The sequence below is a fragment of the Salmo salar genome, chromosome 23 (assembly GCF_965601325.2).
Source record: "Salmo salar chromosome 23, fSalSal1, whole genome shotgun sequence".
NCBI lineage: Eukaryota > Metazoa > Chordata > Actinopteri > Salmoniformes > Salmonidae > Salmo > Salmo salar.
In genome coordinates this window covers 2,699,851-2,716,833 of record NC_138313.1, presented here as the reverse complement: position 1 = coordinate 2,716,833, position 16,983 = coordinate 2,699,851, and the positions used below count along the sequence as shown (strand labels likewise).

The 16,983-nt window shown below is 43.1% G+C and overlaps 1 protein-coding gene across 2 annotated transcripts; it reads right to left on the bottom strand.

The window, feature by feature from the left end:
• Positions 1-10,770: 10,770 nt before the first annotated feature.
• LOC106583913 (paired box protein Pax-6) lies at positions 10,771-16,889 on the bottom strand. 2 transcript variants are annotated; one of them, XM_014168569.3, is made up of 8 exons: positions 16,667-16,889; positions 13,505-13,640; positions 12,966-13,133; positions 12,743-12,825; positions 12,367-12,523; positions 12,165-12,235; positions 11,801-11,945; positions 10,771-11,685 (listed from the first exon to the last, which is right to left on the bottom strand). In XM_014168569.3, exons 2-8 carry the CDS (start codon positions 13,590-13,592, stop codon positions 11,618-11,620), a joined length of 780 nt encoding a protein of 259 aa, XP_014024044.1. In that variant the 5' UTR covers positions 13,593-13,640; positions 16,667-16,889; the 3' UTR covers positions 10,771-11,617. The 2 variants fall into 2 exon arrangements, with proteins under 2 accessions (XP_014024044.1, XP_014024043.1); XM_014168568.3 differs by having other exon boundaries at positions 13,505-13,643; positions 16,667-16,888.
• Positions 16,890-16,983: the final 94 nt, after the last annotated feature.

Here is a 16,983-nt window from a genome sequence, read left to right as displayed (position 1 = left end):
GGAGGAGGTCAGAGGCCAGACCGTGTGGTGCCAGGACAACAACCTCTCCCTCAACGTGATCAAGACAAAGGAGATGATTGTGGACTACAGGAAAAAGAAGACCGAGCATGCCCCCATTCTCATCGGCGAGGCTGTAGTGGAGCAGGTTGAGAGCTTCAAGTTCTTTGGCGTCCACATCACCAACAAACTAACATGGTCCAAGCACACCAAGACAGTCGTGAAGAGGGCACGACAAAACCTATTCCCCCTCAGGAGACTGAAAATATTTGGCATGGGTCCTCAGATCCTCAAAAGGTTTTACAGCTGCACCATCGAGAGCATCCTGACAGGTTGCATCACTGCCTGGTATGGCAATTGCTCGGCCTCCGACCGCACGGCACTACAGAGGGTAGTGCCTACGGCCCAGTACATCACTGGGGCCAAGCTTTCTGCCATCCAGGACCTCTTTACCAAGCGGTGTCAGAGGAAGGCCCTAAAAAGTGTCAAAGACTCCAGCCACTCTAGTCATAGACTGATCTCTCTGCTACCGCACGGCAAGCAGTACCAGAGTGCCAAGTCTAGGTCCAAGAGGCTTCTAAATAGCTTCCACCCCCAATCCATAAGGCTCCTAAACAGCTAATCAAATGGCTACCCAGACTATTTGCTCCCCCCCCCCCCCCCCCCAGAACGCTGCTGCTACTCTCTTATTATCTATGCATAGTCACTTTAATAACTCTACCTACATGTACATATTACCTCAATTACCTCGACACCGGTGCCCCCGCACATTGACATTGACTCTGTACCAGTTCCCCCTGTATATAGCCCCGCTATTGTTATTTACTGCTGCTCTTTAATTATTTGTTATTCTTATCTCTTACTTTTGCTGGTCTGCCTCTCTAACCTCGGTTTCTCAATCCTGGTCACCCAAAGGTGGGCATATTCTTATTTTGTCCTAACACTATACAGCTGATTCAAATGATCAATGTATCAAGCTTTGATTATAATCAGATGTGTTGTGCTAAGGTAAAAACTAAAATGTGCACCCCTTTGGGTGTCACGCCTGCTCCCGCTCCTCCTCCCTGACGCTCGAGGGCGTAAGAGGAATAATGACTGAGTGTGGTGCCATGACTACAATGGTTCAAGCCAAGGTCGACACTGTGCCATTTTGCCCATAAGCAAGGCACTTAACCCCCACAATTGCTATCCACCCAGGGGTGCAGCACAGCAGGTTGTTGGGAAAAGCAGAAGACCCATTTCTGTTTCTAAGCAATGGACAACAAAGTATCTGTTCTCTCCATGTTCTTGTCACAAGATGACTCTTTGTGCATCTCTACACCTACACCACTGTTGCCTCCATTTCACCACTGTACAGGTATTTATTGTATTGTACTACACTGCCATTACTGTATGTATGGATACTATTTAAATGTGCTATGTAAACTATCCTGTATCTTCAGAACAAATAAACTGAGTTTATTACTATGCCTACTTAACTTGACACCGTGAAAGACTCTATTACTATGCCTACTTTGAAAATGATTGTGAATGACTTGTTTATTGTGAAAGATTGTAATATTGTGAGAGACTAATATCGCATTATAGCATGTTTACTTTTCCAACAAATGAGAGCTGAAATGAGAGCTAAAATTATAACTTTAAACTTGAGATGGATTCAATGGAATACTAAATGAAATCTGGACACTGACAGGCCTATAACATCTCACATGTAGCCAAATATGAAATTAACTCCTGCAGAATTACGTATTTCTTGATTCACCAAATTGTATTTTTGTCTCTGGGAAAAATGTGGTAAGATTTATTTCTTGAGCAAAAGCAAATATGGATTGGTGTCTTATTCAGCGATTGATCCTTTTACATAACAGCTGTCAGCATTTCAAACACATAAAATATGCATCAATGACAAAGTGCGTTCTTTCACTCTTTTTAATCTGAAAATGTTTGCAAGGGAATAATATTCAGGCTACCCTATTTAGAGCTATTGCGTTCCCTCCCTGGTCCTGTCAAGAGAAGCAACATTGAAAGAGAAATTTACAGATGTCAGCTAGATGATGCATTCATTCTATCATTTAAGACATTTACTCTTGTGAGTAGTGATTTATTTATTATGTATTAGCCTATCGTTTATTTTTCTTCTAGAGCAACAAGTTATGACTGAAGAGAAGCTGCAGGCCTAGCCTAGGCCTATTTGACTAGACAATTTGACTAATATAGCTTATCTGAAATTCTAAGCAGATAAATATACAAATTTGACGTAAGTGTATTTTAGCCCTACACCCCAGGGGAAAAAGTTGTTCCACTGTCTCTGCAGGTCATACAAGGAGGCTAAGGTGTCCGCTGCACAGCTCCCCTTATGCCAGTTGCTTCTCACCACTAACTAGGCCAAGTAGCCCAAGTCCTCTGAAGTGTCTGGCTAGCTAGCTCTGCCTCCGACTTCTCCATACACTGAGTAGGCTACATGTAACCCAGCTTTTCAGTCTTTATAAGTAAACTTTGTTTCTGCTTGTAACATGCACTTGATATGTTGAGTTCTCTGGGGCAGCTAGCTAGCGAGATGTAGAATGGGGCCACTTGTTCTAAATGAGTTTTACGTTCCAAAAAATATCTATTGGCTGGTCTGACAGCTTTTGCCATGTTGCTCCTATACTGGCCGAATCTGAGTGATGAAAGAGGGGAAAACAGGCCGTGGCTCGGGTGGCTGAGGTCCTTGATGATCTTCTTGGCCTTCCTACGACACCTGGTGTTGTAGGTGTCTAAGAGAACAGGCAGTGTGCACCCAATGGTGCATTTGGCTGAGCATACTGCCCTCTGTAAGAACCTTGTGGTCAGCGGCGGTGATGCAGCCCAACAGTATGCTTTCGATGGTGCTCCTGTAGAATACTAAGGGCCCTCGGGGACAGGCCAAATTTCTTCAGCCTCCTGAGGTTGTGTCACTGTCGTGCCTTCTTCACCACGGTGTCTGTGTGGTTTGATCATTTCAGCTCCTCAGAGATGTGTATGCAGAGGAACTCGATGTTTTTGACCGTCTCCACGGCGGCTCTGTTGATGAAGATGGGGGCGTGCCCAGCCTGGTTCCTCCTGAAGTCCACAATCAGCTCCTTTATTTTGCTGATGTTGAGAGTGAGTCTGTTTACCTGGCACCACGCCATCAGAGTGCCTTCCTCCTCTCTGTAGGCCATATCATCGTTGTTGGTAATCAGGCCTACTACTATCGTGTTGTTAGCGAACTTGCTGATGGAGTTGGAACTGTGTGTGAGGCCACGCGGTCGTGGGTATACAGGGAGTACAGGAGGGGACTGAGAACGTACCCTTGTGGAGCCCTTGTGTTGAGGAGGTAATATTGCCTACCTTCACCACCTGGGGACCGCACATCTGGAAGTCTAGGCCCCAGTTGCATAGGGAGCTGGTGATACTCAGGCTGCAGTGTAGGCCTACCGGTTTTTACTACCACCAGACCTTCAGAGATACTCAATCTTTCTACCCTTTTGACAGCCTCCGCATAGGACTTCCTCCTGCCTTGATTTTGGCAACCTCACTCTTTCACCCTTATAGGGCACTCCAAGGATGGCACTGTTTATCATCTATGCATAGTCACTTCATCCCTACCTACATGTACAAATTACCTCGACTAACCTGTACCCCTGCACATTGACTCGGTACCGGTACCCCCTGTATATAGCCTCGTTATTGTTATTTATTGTGTTACTTTTTAATAATTTTTTAATACAGTTTATTTGGTAAATATTTTCTTAACTCTTTCTTGAACTGCACTGTTGGTTAAGGGCTTGTAAGTAAGCATTTCACATGTTGTATTCGGCGCATATGACAAATAAAGTTTGATTTGAGTTCGCGCTCTCCACCAGTTACATTTTGCTTCTTGGCTATTCTCTTCTACTAAACATACAACATCTCCTTCATAGTGATCTTTCCCACATCTCAGCTTCTCTCTTGTGCAAACACTTCTTACATCTCCAAATATTTTACAGCAAGAACATTCTAAAGTCTGTTTACAAAATATTTGACAGAATAGTACACACATCCCAGCTGCACTAGAGTAAGTCGAGACTCCACATAACAAAAAGAAACACTAGAACAGACCAACTCTTCTCCTTCCTGCTGTTAACCATAGATTCAACAAAACGTGCATCAACCACTCCTGGAATTTTCATTAATAGAGTAATGTCAACATCATCCGAGACTCCAGACATTTCTCCATTGACAGGTGCCCTGCGCCATAGCGCAAAGCATGATACATAATATCCATCAACTCAATTGATATCCAACACCCTTTTTTTCTGATTCGCAGAAACCAGAACAAGCCTACTTCTCGTGACCTTCACTGATTCTACTTTACCCAATGCTTTCTCCATTTTGGATGTTTCGAACGAGTTCCACAAGTCGGGCATGTCACAGTTTAGTGTGAACCCCTTTTAACTCCACCCAACACAGGATTTAATGTCCTCCAGCACACAACCCCAAGACAGAAGACCAGGACAGGTAAGTATGCTCAAGGTACATTTTTTATTTTCAATTGATAGGTTAACATGGATTGTACCCTGTTTCCCCACCTCCCAAAGCACCCACGATTTCCCGGACTGTGTCGACACAATAGAGCCTCCCCGTACTCCCTCAGATAAATATCAGGCATGTAAAAGTGATACACTGCATTATTCTGATATGGCACTGCAACAATATGGTGAAAGGCACAACAAATCTCACTCCAATACACACTGAATTATTCTGATATGGCACTACAACAAGGTAGTTATTCTAAGGGAAGGCACGGCAAACAATATGGTGAAAGGCACTACAATCTCACTCTGGTGCTGCACACAATATGGGATCAACCCTGGTCCTACTCTACTCTGCCAACCCCTCTAAATGACAAAATAGGGAGGAGGGAAAGACAGACAAGACAACATATACAGAGTGGGGATAGGTTCTGGATTTCTAGGGCCCGATGAGAACCATATCCCCACAACAATAAAATAGTAAACGTGTCCGTCTAGCGATATCCAGATCCGCACAGTGAGACAGCTTGGTGATGTCACCGATGGCCCCGCCTCCGGTGCTGAACGAGAAGACAGACGGCAGGGAAACCTGCCGACAATAGTGATTTTCAGTGGCGTGGCGAAACAGCCCAGAGAGAGAAAGTACTGTAACACAGGAAGAATCACGTCCCTTACTTGGCGGAGCTAAAGCTCCTAGACTTGCGTTATACCAATGCCTCTCTCAGTCCTCTGCTCTCAGATCACCAATCAGCTCCACAGTCCCAGTTCATCATCAGCGCAGCCGCCCACTTGCTCACTCGAATTAGCTGGTAAGACTTCTCGTCCCGCAGACACTGGTCTGTTCTAGTGTTTCTTTTTGTTATGTGGAGTCTCGACTTACTCTAGTGCAGCTGGGATGTGTGTACTATTCTGTCAAAGATTTTGTAAACAGACTTTAGAATGTTCTTGCTGTAAAATATTTGGAGATGTAAGAAGTGTTTGCACACGAGAGAAGCTGAGATGTGTGCAATCACACATTTGTAGTCCCTTTTCCCCCAATTTCGTGATATCCAATTGCGATCCAATCAACCAGAGAGCGCCCTTAGATCATGGGAAAAGGCTGCACTTCACCGTTGCACTTCAATCATTCCCACGGTTAATGGCTAGGCCCGCTACGCTATGAAACCACACATTATTGCAGGGACTTTGATATTACCGGCCACAATTGATATGGTGAAAACAATGTGTGGGGAGGCAGAGGCACAGGATCTCACATCAATACCTTTGTCAGATAACACTGTTGAACAAATCATTTATGCTGTTAATAGCAATCAAGAGAAAACTGACTGAAGGACTCAAACTCCCCAGTTTATGCTCAACAAATGGATGTTAGCTGTGAGGACCAAGATGCCCATGTATTGACTTTTGTTTACTGTACATGTCGGGGGATGCTATTCATGAGGACATATTGTTCTGTCTCACAATTCCCGAGTATGAAACAGCACACTTTATGTGTGCTGCGTGGCTATATTGACGAAAACCAGATTCCATGGGAACGAATAGTGGGCTTTTGCATAGATGGGGCTCCATCTATTACTCCCTCTGCCATATGGACGCATTGTATGATACACAGACCGCAACTGACGGCAGAAGCACAGACCTTGGAGACATACTGCAGCAGGTAACTTCGTTTGTAAACTACATCAAACCACATCAACTGCACGCACACATGTTCGCAAAACTAGGTGGAGATATGGGATCAGAGTATGACAATGTTCTATTTGTTATCGAGGGTGAGTGTTGGAAAGATTTTTCACATTGAGAGAGGAACTGTTGTCTTTCACAATGGATGTAAAAAAACCAAAAAAAACAGGTTGACTTCCTGTGTAATGAAAAGAAAATGTGTTTCCTTGCCTATATAAAATACATACAGTATTTGCAAGCATGCAAGGGAAATACAAAAACCGATCGAAATAATTCTTATTGGAGAGTCATTCAAAATAATTCTTATTGGAAAGTCTTTCAAAAGCTAACCATGCCCCCTTCCCTCGGCTGTGCATGTTTCTAACAGAAAACAACATTGTAAGTGTCCCACACGAGTGACGACTGCTCACCTCCAACGCTTGGAAGAGCACTTTGGGACCTACTTCCCAATCCGTTTGACTGTGATCCTGGCTCAGTTGACATGCGGGTAAGGGAAATCGAACAGCTGATCGAGCTGTCATGTGACCGAATTCATTCACGGGTCACTACGGAGGAGTTTTTGGCTGCAGTCCAAACACTTAAAAGACACACGTAGGACCCTCAGCCCTCAAATTAAGTTCTGATGAAGTATCATGATGTCTGACGAGTATACACTTGCAGGGCGAGGGAGCAAGGAATCGTTTTTAAATGGGCCGCCCTTGCCCGGAAATTTGTCACTCGTTCAACCCGCGATGATTGTGTTTTCAGCCACCGGTAGCTTGTGGGTGCTTTATATCTGTTACTGTCAATTATGATTGTATGTCTACTTATATTAACTATATAATTATTAATATAGGTCTACTGTATGATAACTAGCAAATGACTAACGTTAGCATGCCTAGTTGGAACTTCTGAAGAAGGAACATTTTTTATTTCTACAATTTCCAAAAGCTAACCAAACAAAAACAGAATTACTTTTACGAGACGTGTTTGTTCCATCATGTGGATTAGTAGCACAATTTCTAACCTTTTTACATTCATTTTTACTTACACTTGTATGTTGACTTCTCCGTTGATGTTGTTTTTACATTTTGGCTGACTTTTCTTAGCAAATGTACAATCGTCGCGAAATGAATTATGGGGAGTTTCAGGCCCCGGAGCGAACATAATTGTACACTCGCAAACTCAATTAAAAATTAGGGCTGAGGGGTCTACGTTGAAAACTTCCCTTGCTTGGCTAATCATTTGGACCGCCCGCCAAGATGGTGAAAGGGATTCCCCCAAGGGCATAAAACGAGGGTAAGTGGATGAGGGTGTGTCTTTTATGAGTTTAAACCGCAGCCTGTGTTCCTGTCTCAAAGGGAATAAATACCATGCCGTCTCCCTCTGAGTAATAATGCCGCGTACAAAACAACTCGGAACTCGGAAATCTCCGACTTCAATGTGTTTAAGACAACTGGGATCTCGGAAAAAAATCTCCGACTGAGAAAAATCATTTTGAACGGTCATTCCAACTCGGGATCTCGGGCCTATTTCTAGAGCTTTCCAACCTGAAGATCACTGACGTCACCATCAGTGCTCTAGTCTGCATTAAAACCAAATATCGATCCAATTTGGATGTGACAGCAGAGAAGAGGTGCGCACTGTCGACCACGCCCCCTGACTTCTGAGAAGCTCTCACGCCACATGTGTCATGCATACCCATCACATTAGTGGTGGTGGGATAAGATTATGTCAGACTAATTTCCAATTTATTGTTATAGCCACACATTAAAGGTATGTGAAGGTGAGTTGAGAAGACAATCAGAAATAATATTAGAATGTTTTTCAATTGACTCCCATAGCCCCAAATGAAAATGTAAACATTGGTTGTTAATTACAGAATTATTTTTCATGTTGTTGGGGTCTGAGAATTTTCAGATATCAAAATGGGGTCATGGGCCCAAAAAGTTTGGGAAACCCTGAGCTACACACTCTTTTCACAGCACTTTGATACAGCTAAGGCCAGAAGTGATTTTCGTAGCAGGTTAGGAGAGCTAACCCTAACCCTACTCCTTTTCCTAACCTTAACCTACATTTCCTAACCTGCTATGTTAATTAGCACAATCTGCTGCGTAAATTCTCCCAATCTGCTAGGAAAAAGTCACTTCTGGTCCGTAGCTGTATGTAAGTGGCGTGAAATGAGTTTCTCAGCTCCTTACAGTGCATTCAAAGATCAATCAACATTTTTCTAACTATTGATTAATTGGATTTAGTTCAATTTTAGGTTATAACATTTAAAAAAGTAATAAAAAAAACAGCACAGTTTTTCATTATATACCATACTATTTATTTGTACCCTGTACAGGCTGTACATATACTCATCAATAAATACATGACTTGTATCTAACATCAATGGCATGGAATCGTTGTGAGGTCCAATGAATATTTAACAAATTATCAAGTTTACCACAAAAAGCAAGGTGGTGCTGTTTATGATGATGATTCAAGAGTCTTATGAAATGCCTCACACCCAAACCCCCCCCCAACTCCCAAACACACACTTGTTGCAGAATCCTCAGCACGGCCCCCCCCAAACCCTGCCCAGCGTCAGCTTAAAATCAGACACTGGTACAAGGATTGGGAGAGACTGTACAGAGAGAGACTGTAGAGAGAGAGTGAGAGAGTACTGCATGACAGACAGGTTTGAAGGAATAATGAAAACACTGCTGATAAGACCATGCTCCATCTGAAATGATAGAAAAACGTCTGACCACCTTCAGGTTATATGAGTTACAAACAGAAGTACATAAACAAAGTACATTTAAACAAATACTGAACGGAGCATAAAAATAAATGCCACTGCATTGATACGGTAATACAGTATAATTAACAAAAACATTATGGAGCTCTCTCTCCAGCCAGCCTATCTCTCTTTCACTAACTCGCTCTCCCTCTCTTTTTGTTGTTTTCTAAAGTCTCTGCATGGACAGTTTCCTGACTTTCTTCTTGTAGCGCTCTTCTTACCGCTTACGCCTTCAAAGCCATTCCCTCGCCGTCAAGTTGAACACATGAAGCAGTCCTCTCTCTCTTTCTCCCCTTTAATTTAGCCTGGCACTCATCTTCCTGCCTGCCCAATGCCCTGTCTCGTGCCCTTCTCCCTCTCTACGTCTCCGCTCCCTCTATCTATCCCCCTGTCCTGCCCTCCCTATCTCCCCCCAAATCACCGTTCCTCTGAGCCAGGACCAATGGGGAGCCAGCGAGCAGGGTGAGGCATTTCCTTTGTGACAGGAAGCTGGGGGGGGGGGGTAATGAGAGAGCGAGAGAGAGACTATTGAAAGAGATAATGAGTGAGAGAAGGATGGAGGGGGTGAAGAGAGAGCTAGATGTCAATGTTGAAAATTCACCCTAGAGACGCAGCTCTTGGTGGATTGTGTTCATTACCATCATACAGTATAAGGGTAGATGATGTATGCTTCTTTGATTACTTTGACTGAACTCACTCTAAAACCTGATAGGCGGCAGTGCTCTTTTACACCAAGGAAACTCTTCCTGTCCTCTGGAAATGTCATAAGAGAGTGAATACAAACACATACAGTGACCCTTGTGAAGTTCAAGAGTGTATGTTCAAAGTTGAAAGTGGTTTGAAGTGAGGTCAATACCAAGAAGAAGGGAGTAGAAAGCGGAATGGGAAAAGATGTGATAGAGTGATAGACAGAGGGCCATGTTCAAAGACCGACAGTAGATAAGTGCTCTCTGATAGAAGTTGAGTTGATGGGTTGGGTGGGTTAGGAGGTAGAGACAGTCCATAGGGGATAGTGGGGATGTGATTGTTTGAGCAGGGGTTAAGAGTGTCTTGCGTGCAACATCCTCTCGGAATCTCCACACCTCGTTAACTCTGAATCTAATTACACAAATTTAAACATTGCCACGGAAACCCACAAATAATTATGTTAGCATATAGGACCTAATATGGGCATGGCTGTGACTGAGTGTTTGTGTTGATTGTGAATATCAAGATTACAAGAACAGTATACGGTATACATATACACAGTGTGGGTATGTGTGTGTGTACATGCGCGTGTGTGTGCACATTCATGCCTGTGTGTGTGAGTGCGCACATTCATATGTGTGTGTGTGTGCGTGCATTTTCAAGTTTGTACGAGTGTGTTTCATGTCCTTGTGAGAATTGGTTTGTCTGTCAGTCAGGGCATTATTTACAGTGGGTGTGGTGATGTGAGTAACAAAAACAGGAAATCCACAGTCACATAGGCAGGAAATGCTCCTGCTCAGTGACAGAGTGAGAAATAAACAAAAGCTAAAGACCATAGAACACACAAGCTCCACCAGAAATCTCTGAGGGGTGGTTCACTAACATAGATCAATATGTTACTGAAGATTTGGTAAATATTCTCACATTGAAATTAGCCAAAGTCTTTTTGCGTTCAGAAAGAAAGCCACTATCAGGATTCCTCTCTTTCCAGCCATTATTTCCCTGTTTGTACACTATATGTGGTGTAAATTCACTTGGATCGATTTATTTAAAAATAAAAGCAATGCGCATTAAAACTCTTACATTAATCAAGCTAACCGTCTTATTACTGTTAAATAACAGGCATTGTTTAGTTTCACATTTAGATTTTTATTCTTTGTTTAAACAGCTTCACAAAAAGGAATACACTAAAATGATTAGCATGTTAAAGACACACATACACGAAATGCAACTACACACATACAAACACTCACTCATGCCTGCACATACACGCACACACGCACACACACACAGTGCTAAATGTACAGGCGAAGGAAAGGATTTTAAAAGGGGTAGGATTGCAAAAGTCAGATTGAAAGAAAGGTATGGAGAGAGGAATAGGACAAAAATATGGCATCACAGTAACATCCTTATTCACTAGTATTGGTTTTTGATTGTCTTCAACTCTCCTAGCTCATTGGTTACATTAATCCCTGCTCGACTGTCATTGATTAAATGAAATCCATGCTTGACTATGATTGGGGACTTCATTTCAATGCTTGATTGTCTGTTTGATCTGAACAAACATCAAAAGGATTGAGTGAGTGAGTGAGTGAGTGAGTGAGGATGAGTGAGTGAATCTGCTGGGATCCAGCTCCAGTTCATCATTTGATTGCATTGTGCGCTGAGATCAAGCTTAATTGTAATTACTAGTCCCGTACCAATACTTGATTGTCATTGGCTGCATCAGGCCCATACTAGATTGTCATTGGTGGTTCCATGGCCATCCATGATTGTCATTGGCTGTTGCAGGTCATTGATACTTTTATTGGTCGTTTTTGTCATTATTAGAATGACTGATTGTAATCGCTTTGGATTGTAACGGATTGGGTGTTTGCGTATCTTAGTCTGTCACAGTCACAGTGAATAGGTGGATCTTCAGATACTGGCAGGTTTGGTGGTGGTCTAGTGTCATGCCGTAACTGTGTTATTCTCACTGGAGTCTGGTCCAGTACTGACCTAAGTCCTGCTCACTACCCGACACACCAGGAGAGAGATATCCTGGGAGACAAAGAGAGAGAGAAACAAAGACAAGAAGGATGAGTTAGCAAAGTGGTACCTAAACTAAATACTAGATCTTCACAGACACACATGCACACATGCTGCAGAGACTCACCTGTGTTGGAGCTGGCAGAGTGAGGGGGAGGCAGGTGAGGAGAGGGGTAAGAGAGGGAGTCAAACTTCCGAGCCAGGGGGGGAGGAGAGGAGGGGGAGGGAGGGAGCATGCAGGGGTAAGAAGGAGCGGACTGGGGTGGCAATGACTGGAGAGACAGAGAGAGCAAAGAGAAGAGGAGAGAGGGACAGTAACAGGACATGCAGGAAGAGAAAAGAGAGAAGATTGTTAACCAGTGATAGGACTGATGAGACAGAACAAAGATTCAGTGAAAGTATTGGTTGAAAATGAAGGACCAATAGTCATGTTAACAATGGACGACATGGGGTGCATAGCACAATCAAAAATAAACATTTGTTGAATTTACCTGCATATTGGAGAAGACTGAGAGAGAGCCGTAGCCTGAGAGAGAGTTGTCACTGCGACTGTGCATTGAGGCTTCATCAAGAAACACAGAAATGTTTTAAAATAATATTGTATACAGTAATACACACACATACTGTACATTAACACACACACACACACTTGTACACCTACAAATATATTTTAAAAAGTGAATGGTTTCTTACCTGAGCTGTTGCCATGGTGAGAGTGATAGACACCTGTGTTGAAGGAGGTGCTGAGGGGGGCGTGTGCCTGAGAACAGGAAGTCCCGCCCCCTGACCTCTTCTGATTGCGCAACTTCTCCTCCCTCCTCCATTTGGCTCGCCGATTGGAAAACCACACCTGTCAATCAATCAACCAACCAACCAAACTGTAACCATTCAGGTGTGTTTGTGTTCGAATATAACAAATATGTGAAAACTGGTGGTCCCTGAGGACTGGTTTGAGAACTGCTCAGGTACTACTTTGGTAGCTGTCATACTCTATGCTGGCCACTAGGGGGAGTAAAGGATAAGAATAAAGAGACGGAGGGTTAAACAGACAGAGTGAACTGTTGGTTACCTGAATGCGAGCCTCTGGAAGGTCGATTTTAGCTGCTAATCTCTCTCTGGCAAAGACATCTGGGTAATGTGTCCGTTCAAACTCTGTAAGGTGGAGAAAAATTTGTCAAGAAGCCCACACACAGATTCCCGTGGCTTTAAACTTAGCTTTTCCTTCATGTTTATAACTATAATTTAATTGAATCTCCACAGGCCTCAACTGAAGCCTGGGGCTGGGGTTAGACCTTTCTCCAGCGCGTCAATCTGCTCCTGGGTGAAACTGGTGCGATTCCTCTGGAGCTTTCTCTTGAGCTGGAGGTGATGCTGGGCGTCCTCTGCCTCATCCCTCTCTCTTTGCACTCCTTCTCCTCCTCCTACCATCCGCACACTCACGTCATCCACCACACAGCCATCTAATGGAAAGGGGGAAAGAGATTGTTCTAGAACAGAAGGATAATTGAAGATCTTTTCTTGGTGAAATGAGTGTGTGGTGTGTGTGTGTGTGTGTGTGTGTGTGTGTGTGTGTGTGTGTGTGTCCACCGTTACTGTCTGCCTGAGTGTAACAAGCGTTTATGCATTCTCCATATCTCCACATGTACGTATACATTTCACTGTTTTGTGTTTGTGCATTCTGTCACTGTAGGTGTGTGTGTGTGTGTTCGTGTGTGTGTGTCTGTGTGTGTTGTAGCTGTTGACACACTGTTTCTGCTCAGTCATGTGGAAGATTCTCCAGCTCACCCTACGCTGACTCCACGAGTCACACAAACACACACACTATCTGTACCGTGCTGTGTTGGTTGATGGTACCAGTTGTTTGGCCCAGTCCAGCTGGATGTGTTCTGTAGATTCAGCATGCTGAGTTTCTCACACATAACACTTCCCCTTCACCTTCTCTCCTCCAATAAGAACACAGATCAGAACTACTGGAAGACAGGGGGAGGAGGAGATAAAGAGAGGGGAGGAAGAGGAGAGAAAGGTAGAGGAAATAAGTGATAGGGTACATACACTACCATTCAAAAGTTTGGGGTCACTTAGAAATGTCCTTGTTTTTGAAAGAAAAGCACATTTTTTGGTTCATTAAAATAACATCAGATTGATCAGAAATACAGTGTAGACATTGTTAATGTTGTAAATGACTATTGTAGCTGGAAACGTCTGATTTTGTTTTATGGAATATGTACATAGGCGTACAGAGGCCCATTATCAGCAAACATCACTCCTGTGTTCCAATGGCACATTGTGTTAGCTAATCCAAGTTTATCATTTTAAAATGCTAATTGATCATTAGAAAACCTTTTTGCAATTATGTTAGCACAGCTGAAAACCATTGTGCTGATTAAATAAATAATAAAACTGGCCTTCTTTAGACTAGTTGAGTATCTGGAGCATCAGCATTTGTGGGTTCGATTACAGGCTCAAAATGGCCAGAAACGAGGAACTTTCTTCTGAAACTCGTCAGTCTATTCATGTTCTGAGAAATGAAGGCTATTCCATGCCTTCGCTCCCTTCACAGAACAGCGTAAACTGGCTCTAACCAGAATAGAAAGAGGAGTGGGAGGCCCCGGTGCACAACTGAGCAAGAGGATAAGTACATTAGAGTGGGTAGTTTGAGAAACAGACGCCTCACAAGTCCTCAACTGGCAGCTTCATTAAATAGTACCCACAAAACACCAGTCTCAACATCAACAGTGAAGAGGCGACTCCGGGATACTGGCCATCTAGGCAGAGTTCCTCTGTCCAATGTCTGTGTTCTTTTGCCCATCTTAATCTTTTATTTTTATTGGCCAGTATGAGATATGGATTTTTCTTTGCAACTCTGCCTAGAAGGCCAGCATCCCAGAGTCGCCTCTTCACTGTTGACGTTGAGACTGGTGTTTTGTGGGTACTATTTAACTACTTGCAGTTGAGGACTTGAAAGGCATCTGTTTCTCAAACTAGATACTCTAATGTACTTGTCCTCTTGCTCAGTCATGCACCTGGGCCTCCCACTCTTTCTATTCTAGTTAGAGCCAGTTTTCCCTGTTCTGTGAAGGGAGTAGTACACAGCGTTGTATGAGATCTACAGTTTCTTGGCAATTTCTCACATGGAATAGCCTTCATTTCTCATGACAAGAATAGATTGACGAGTTTCAGAAGAAAGTACTTTGTTTCTGGCCATTTTGAGCCTGTAATCAAACCCACAAATGCTGATGCTCCAGATACTCAACTAGTCTAAAGAAGGCCAGTTTTATTACTTCTTTAATCAGAACAACAGTTTTCAGCTGTGCTAACATAATTGCAAAAGGGTTTTCTAATGATCAATTAGCCTTTTAAAATGATCAACTTGGATTAGCTAACCCAACGTGCCATTGGAACACAGGAGTGATGGTTGCTGATAATGGGCCTCTGTACGCCTATGTAGATATTCCATTAAAAATCAGCCGTTTCCAGCCACAATAGTCATTTACAACATTAACAATGTCTACACTGTTGTATTTCTGATCAATTTAATGTTATTTTAATGGACAAAAAATGAGCTTTTCTTTCAAAAACAAGGACATTTCTAAGTGACCCCAAACTTTTGAACGGTAGTGTGCATTTGGAGAGAAAGAGACACACATACACGCTTGTGCATTAGCTTCCCACGGCGACACACGGGGAGTTCATTACAAACACACTCAGTAATTAGGAGCTACATCCCCTCCACTCTGACACTGACTGTACACACACGCATGAGAGGAGAGAGTAACACTGTCAGCTACCATTAACCACACAGGCAGAACACAACCCCAGACACTAACTACACTAATGATACACGGTCACAATGTAGGGACCAAAATACTCACAACATTACACACATTATTATACACACTCTGACTATGATGCACACACAGACAGAAGGGGAGCGGAAATATGTATGCACAACACTAAAGCTATACTAGTGATACAGGGGAGCAGAATTACACACAACACTTGCTACACCTGTAATACACAGAGAAGGGGGGAATAAAAATACTCACAACACCACAATACTCTAACCTTAAACCTAACTTCACATTAATATGGTACACTGAAAGGAGGGACGAAAGTACATACAACAATACACACTGACTATGTATGATAGTGATACCGGTATACATAGAATTGGAGCAGAAATACTCACAACACTGTCGTTAGCACTATAACTATACTCTAATGACACATGATGATAGAGAAATAGAACAACTAAACACACAATGGACTTTGGAAAAACACGCAATAATAGGCCATAATACAGTAATGATGGAAGAGACTAACAACTCACGACACTGGACACACATTATCATGTTGTGGGGTAAAATATGCTCTAACACTATACACTTCATTTTACAGTTGATTCATTGATCCATTAATCCATTATTAGGATTAAGACTGGAATACATGGGGACGAGACAATTAGTATAAATAAAATCCTGCCTTTTATTCAAAAGTTGATGGACTCCCAACAATGACTACAACCAGGTATCATAACCAGCACAGAGCCATACCGGTTAAAAGCATAAGACATCGGACAGGCAGATTTCATAAATCATTATTAGCAGACCTTTAGCTTGAATACATACAAAGTCAAGTGGGTAAAGGTTATACATTACAGAAGAAGAGGAGAAAGCCTGAAACATCAGCGAGTGAGAGCTAGTTCTCTGGCCATATATTCATAAATCTTGCTAGCGGGGTGTATTTCCAACTATTTGGCTCACAGTGCCTTTCCGTATCTCTACGTCGAGTCAAAGATCAAGTTATCTTGGTTCCGTGTGGTTTCACCCTCTCTAGTCTAGTTGGTACTTTTGCTCTCTCTCACTGTCTGTCATAAATAGTTCCTTGATGTTTAATTCAAATTTGTCTTGTTCTCTTATTCGGTCTCTGTCTGTGTCTGTCTCTCTCCCGAAACATTAGTGTTGGTTGACAAGTTTAGTGAAAGGACACTCACCTACTCAAGAGAGAGGATGCCGATGGTTTTCCAAACTTGTGTTTCTCTAGTCTCTCCACTGTTTCCAAGGTTTCTCTCTTCCTCCTCTTCCTCTCTTTCGTTATACCCTCATCCCTCTCCTCTGACCTCGCTTTTGTTGACTGTGTGTGCAAAGAGAAAGAGAGAGCAGGGAGGCGAGCCAGAGTAGAGATGGAGAGAGTTAGACAGAGCGAAAGAGAGGAGGCGAGGGAGGGGGGAGTGGGCCAGGGAGAGAGAAACAAGTCTGCAGGCACTCTGGTCCTCGGAGCGATGGATAGAGAGGGAGAGAGAGAGGGAGA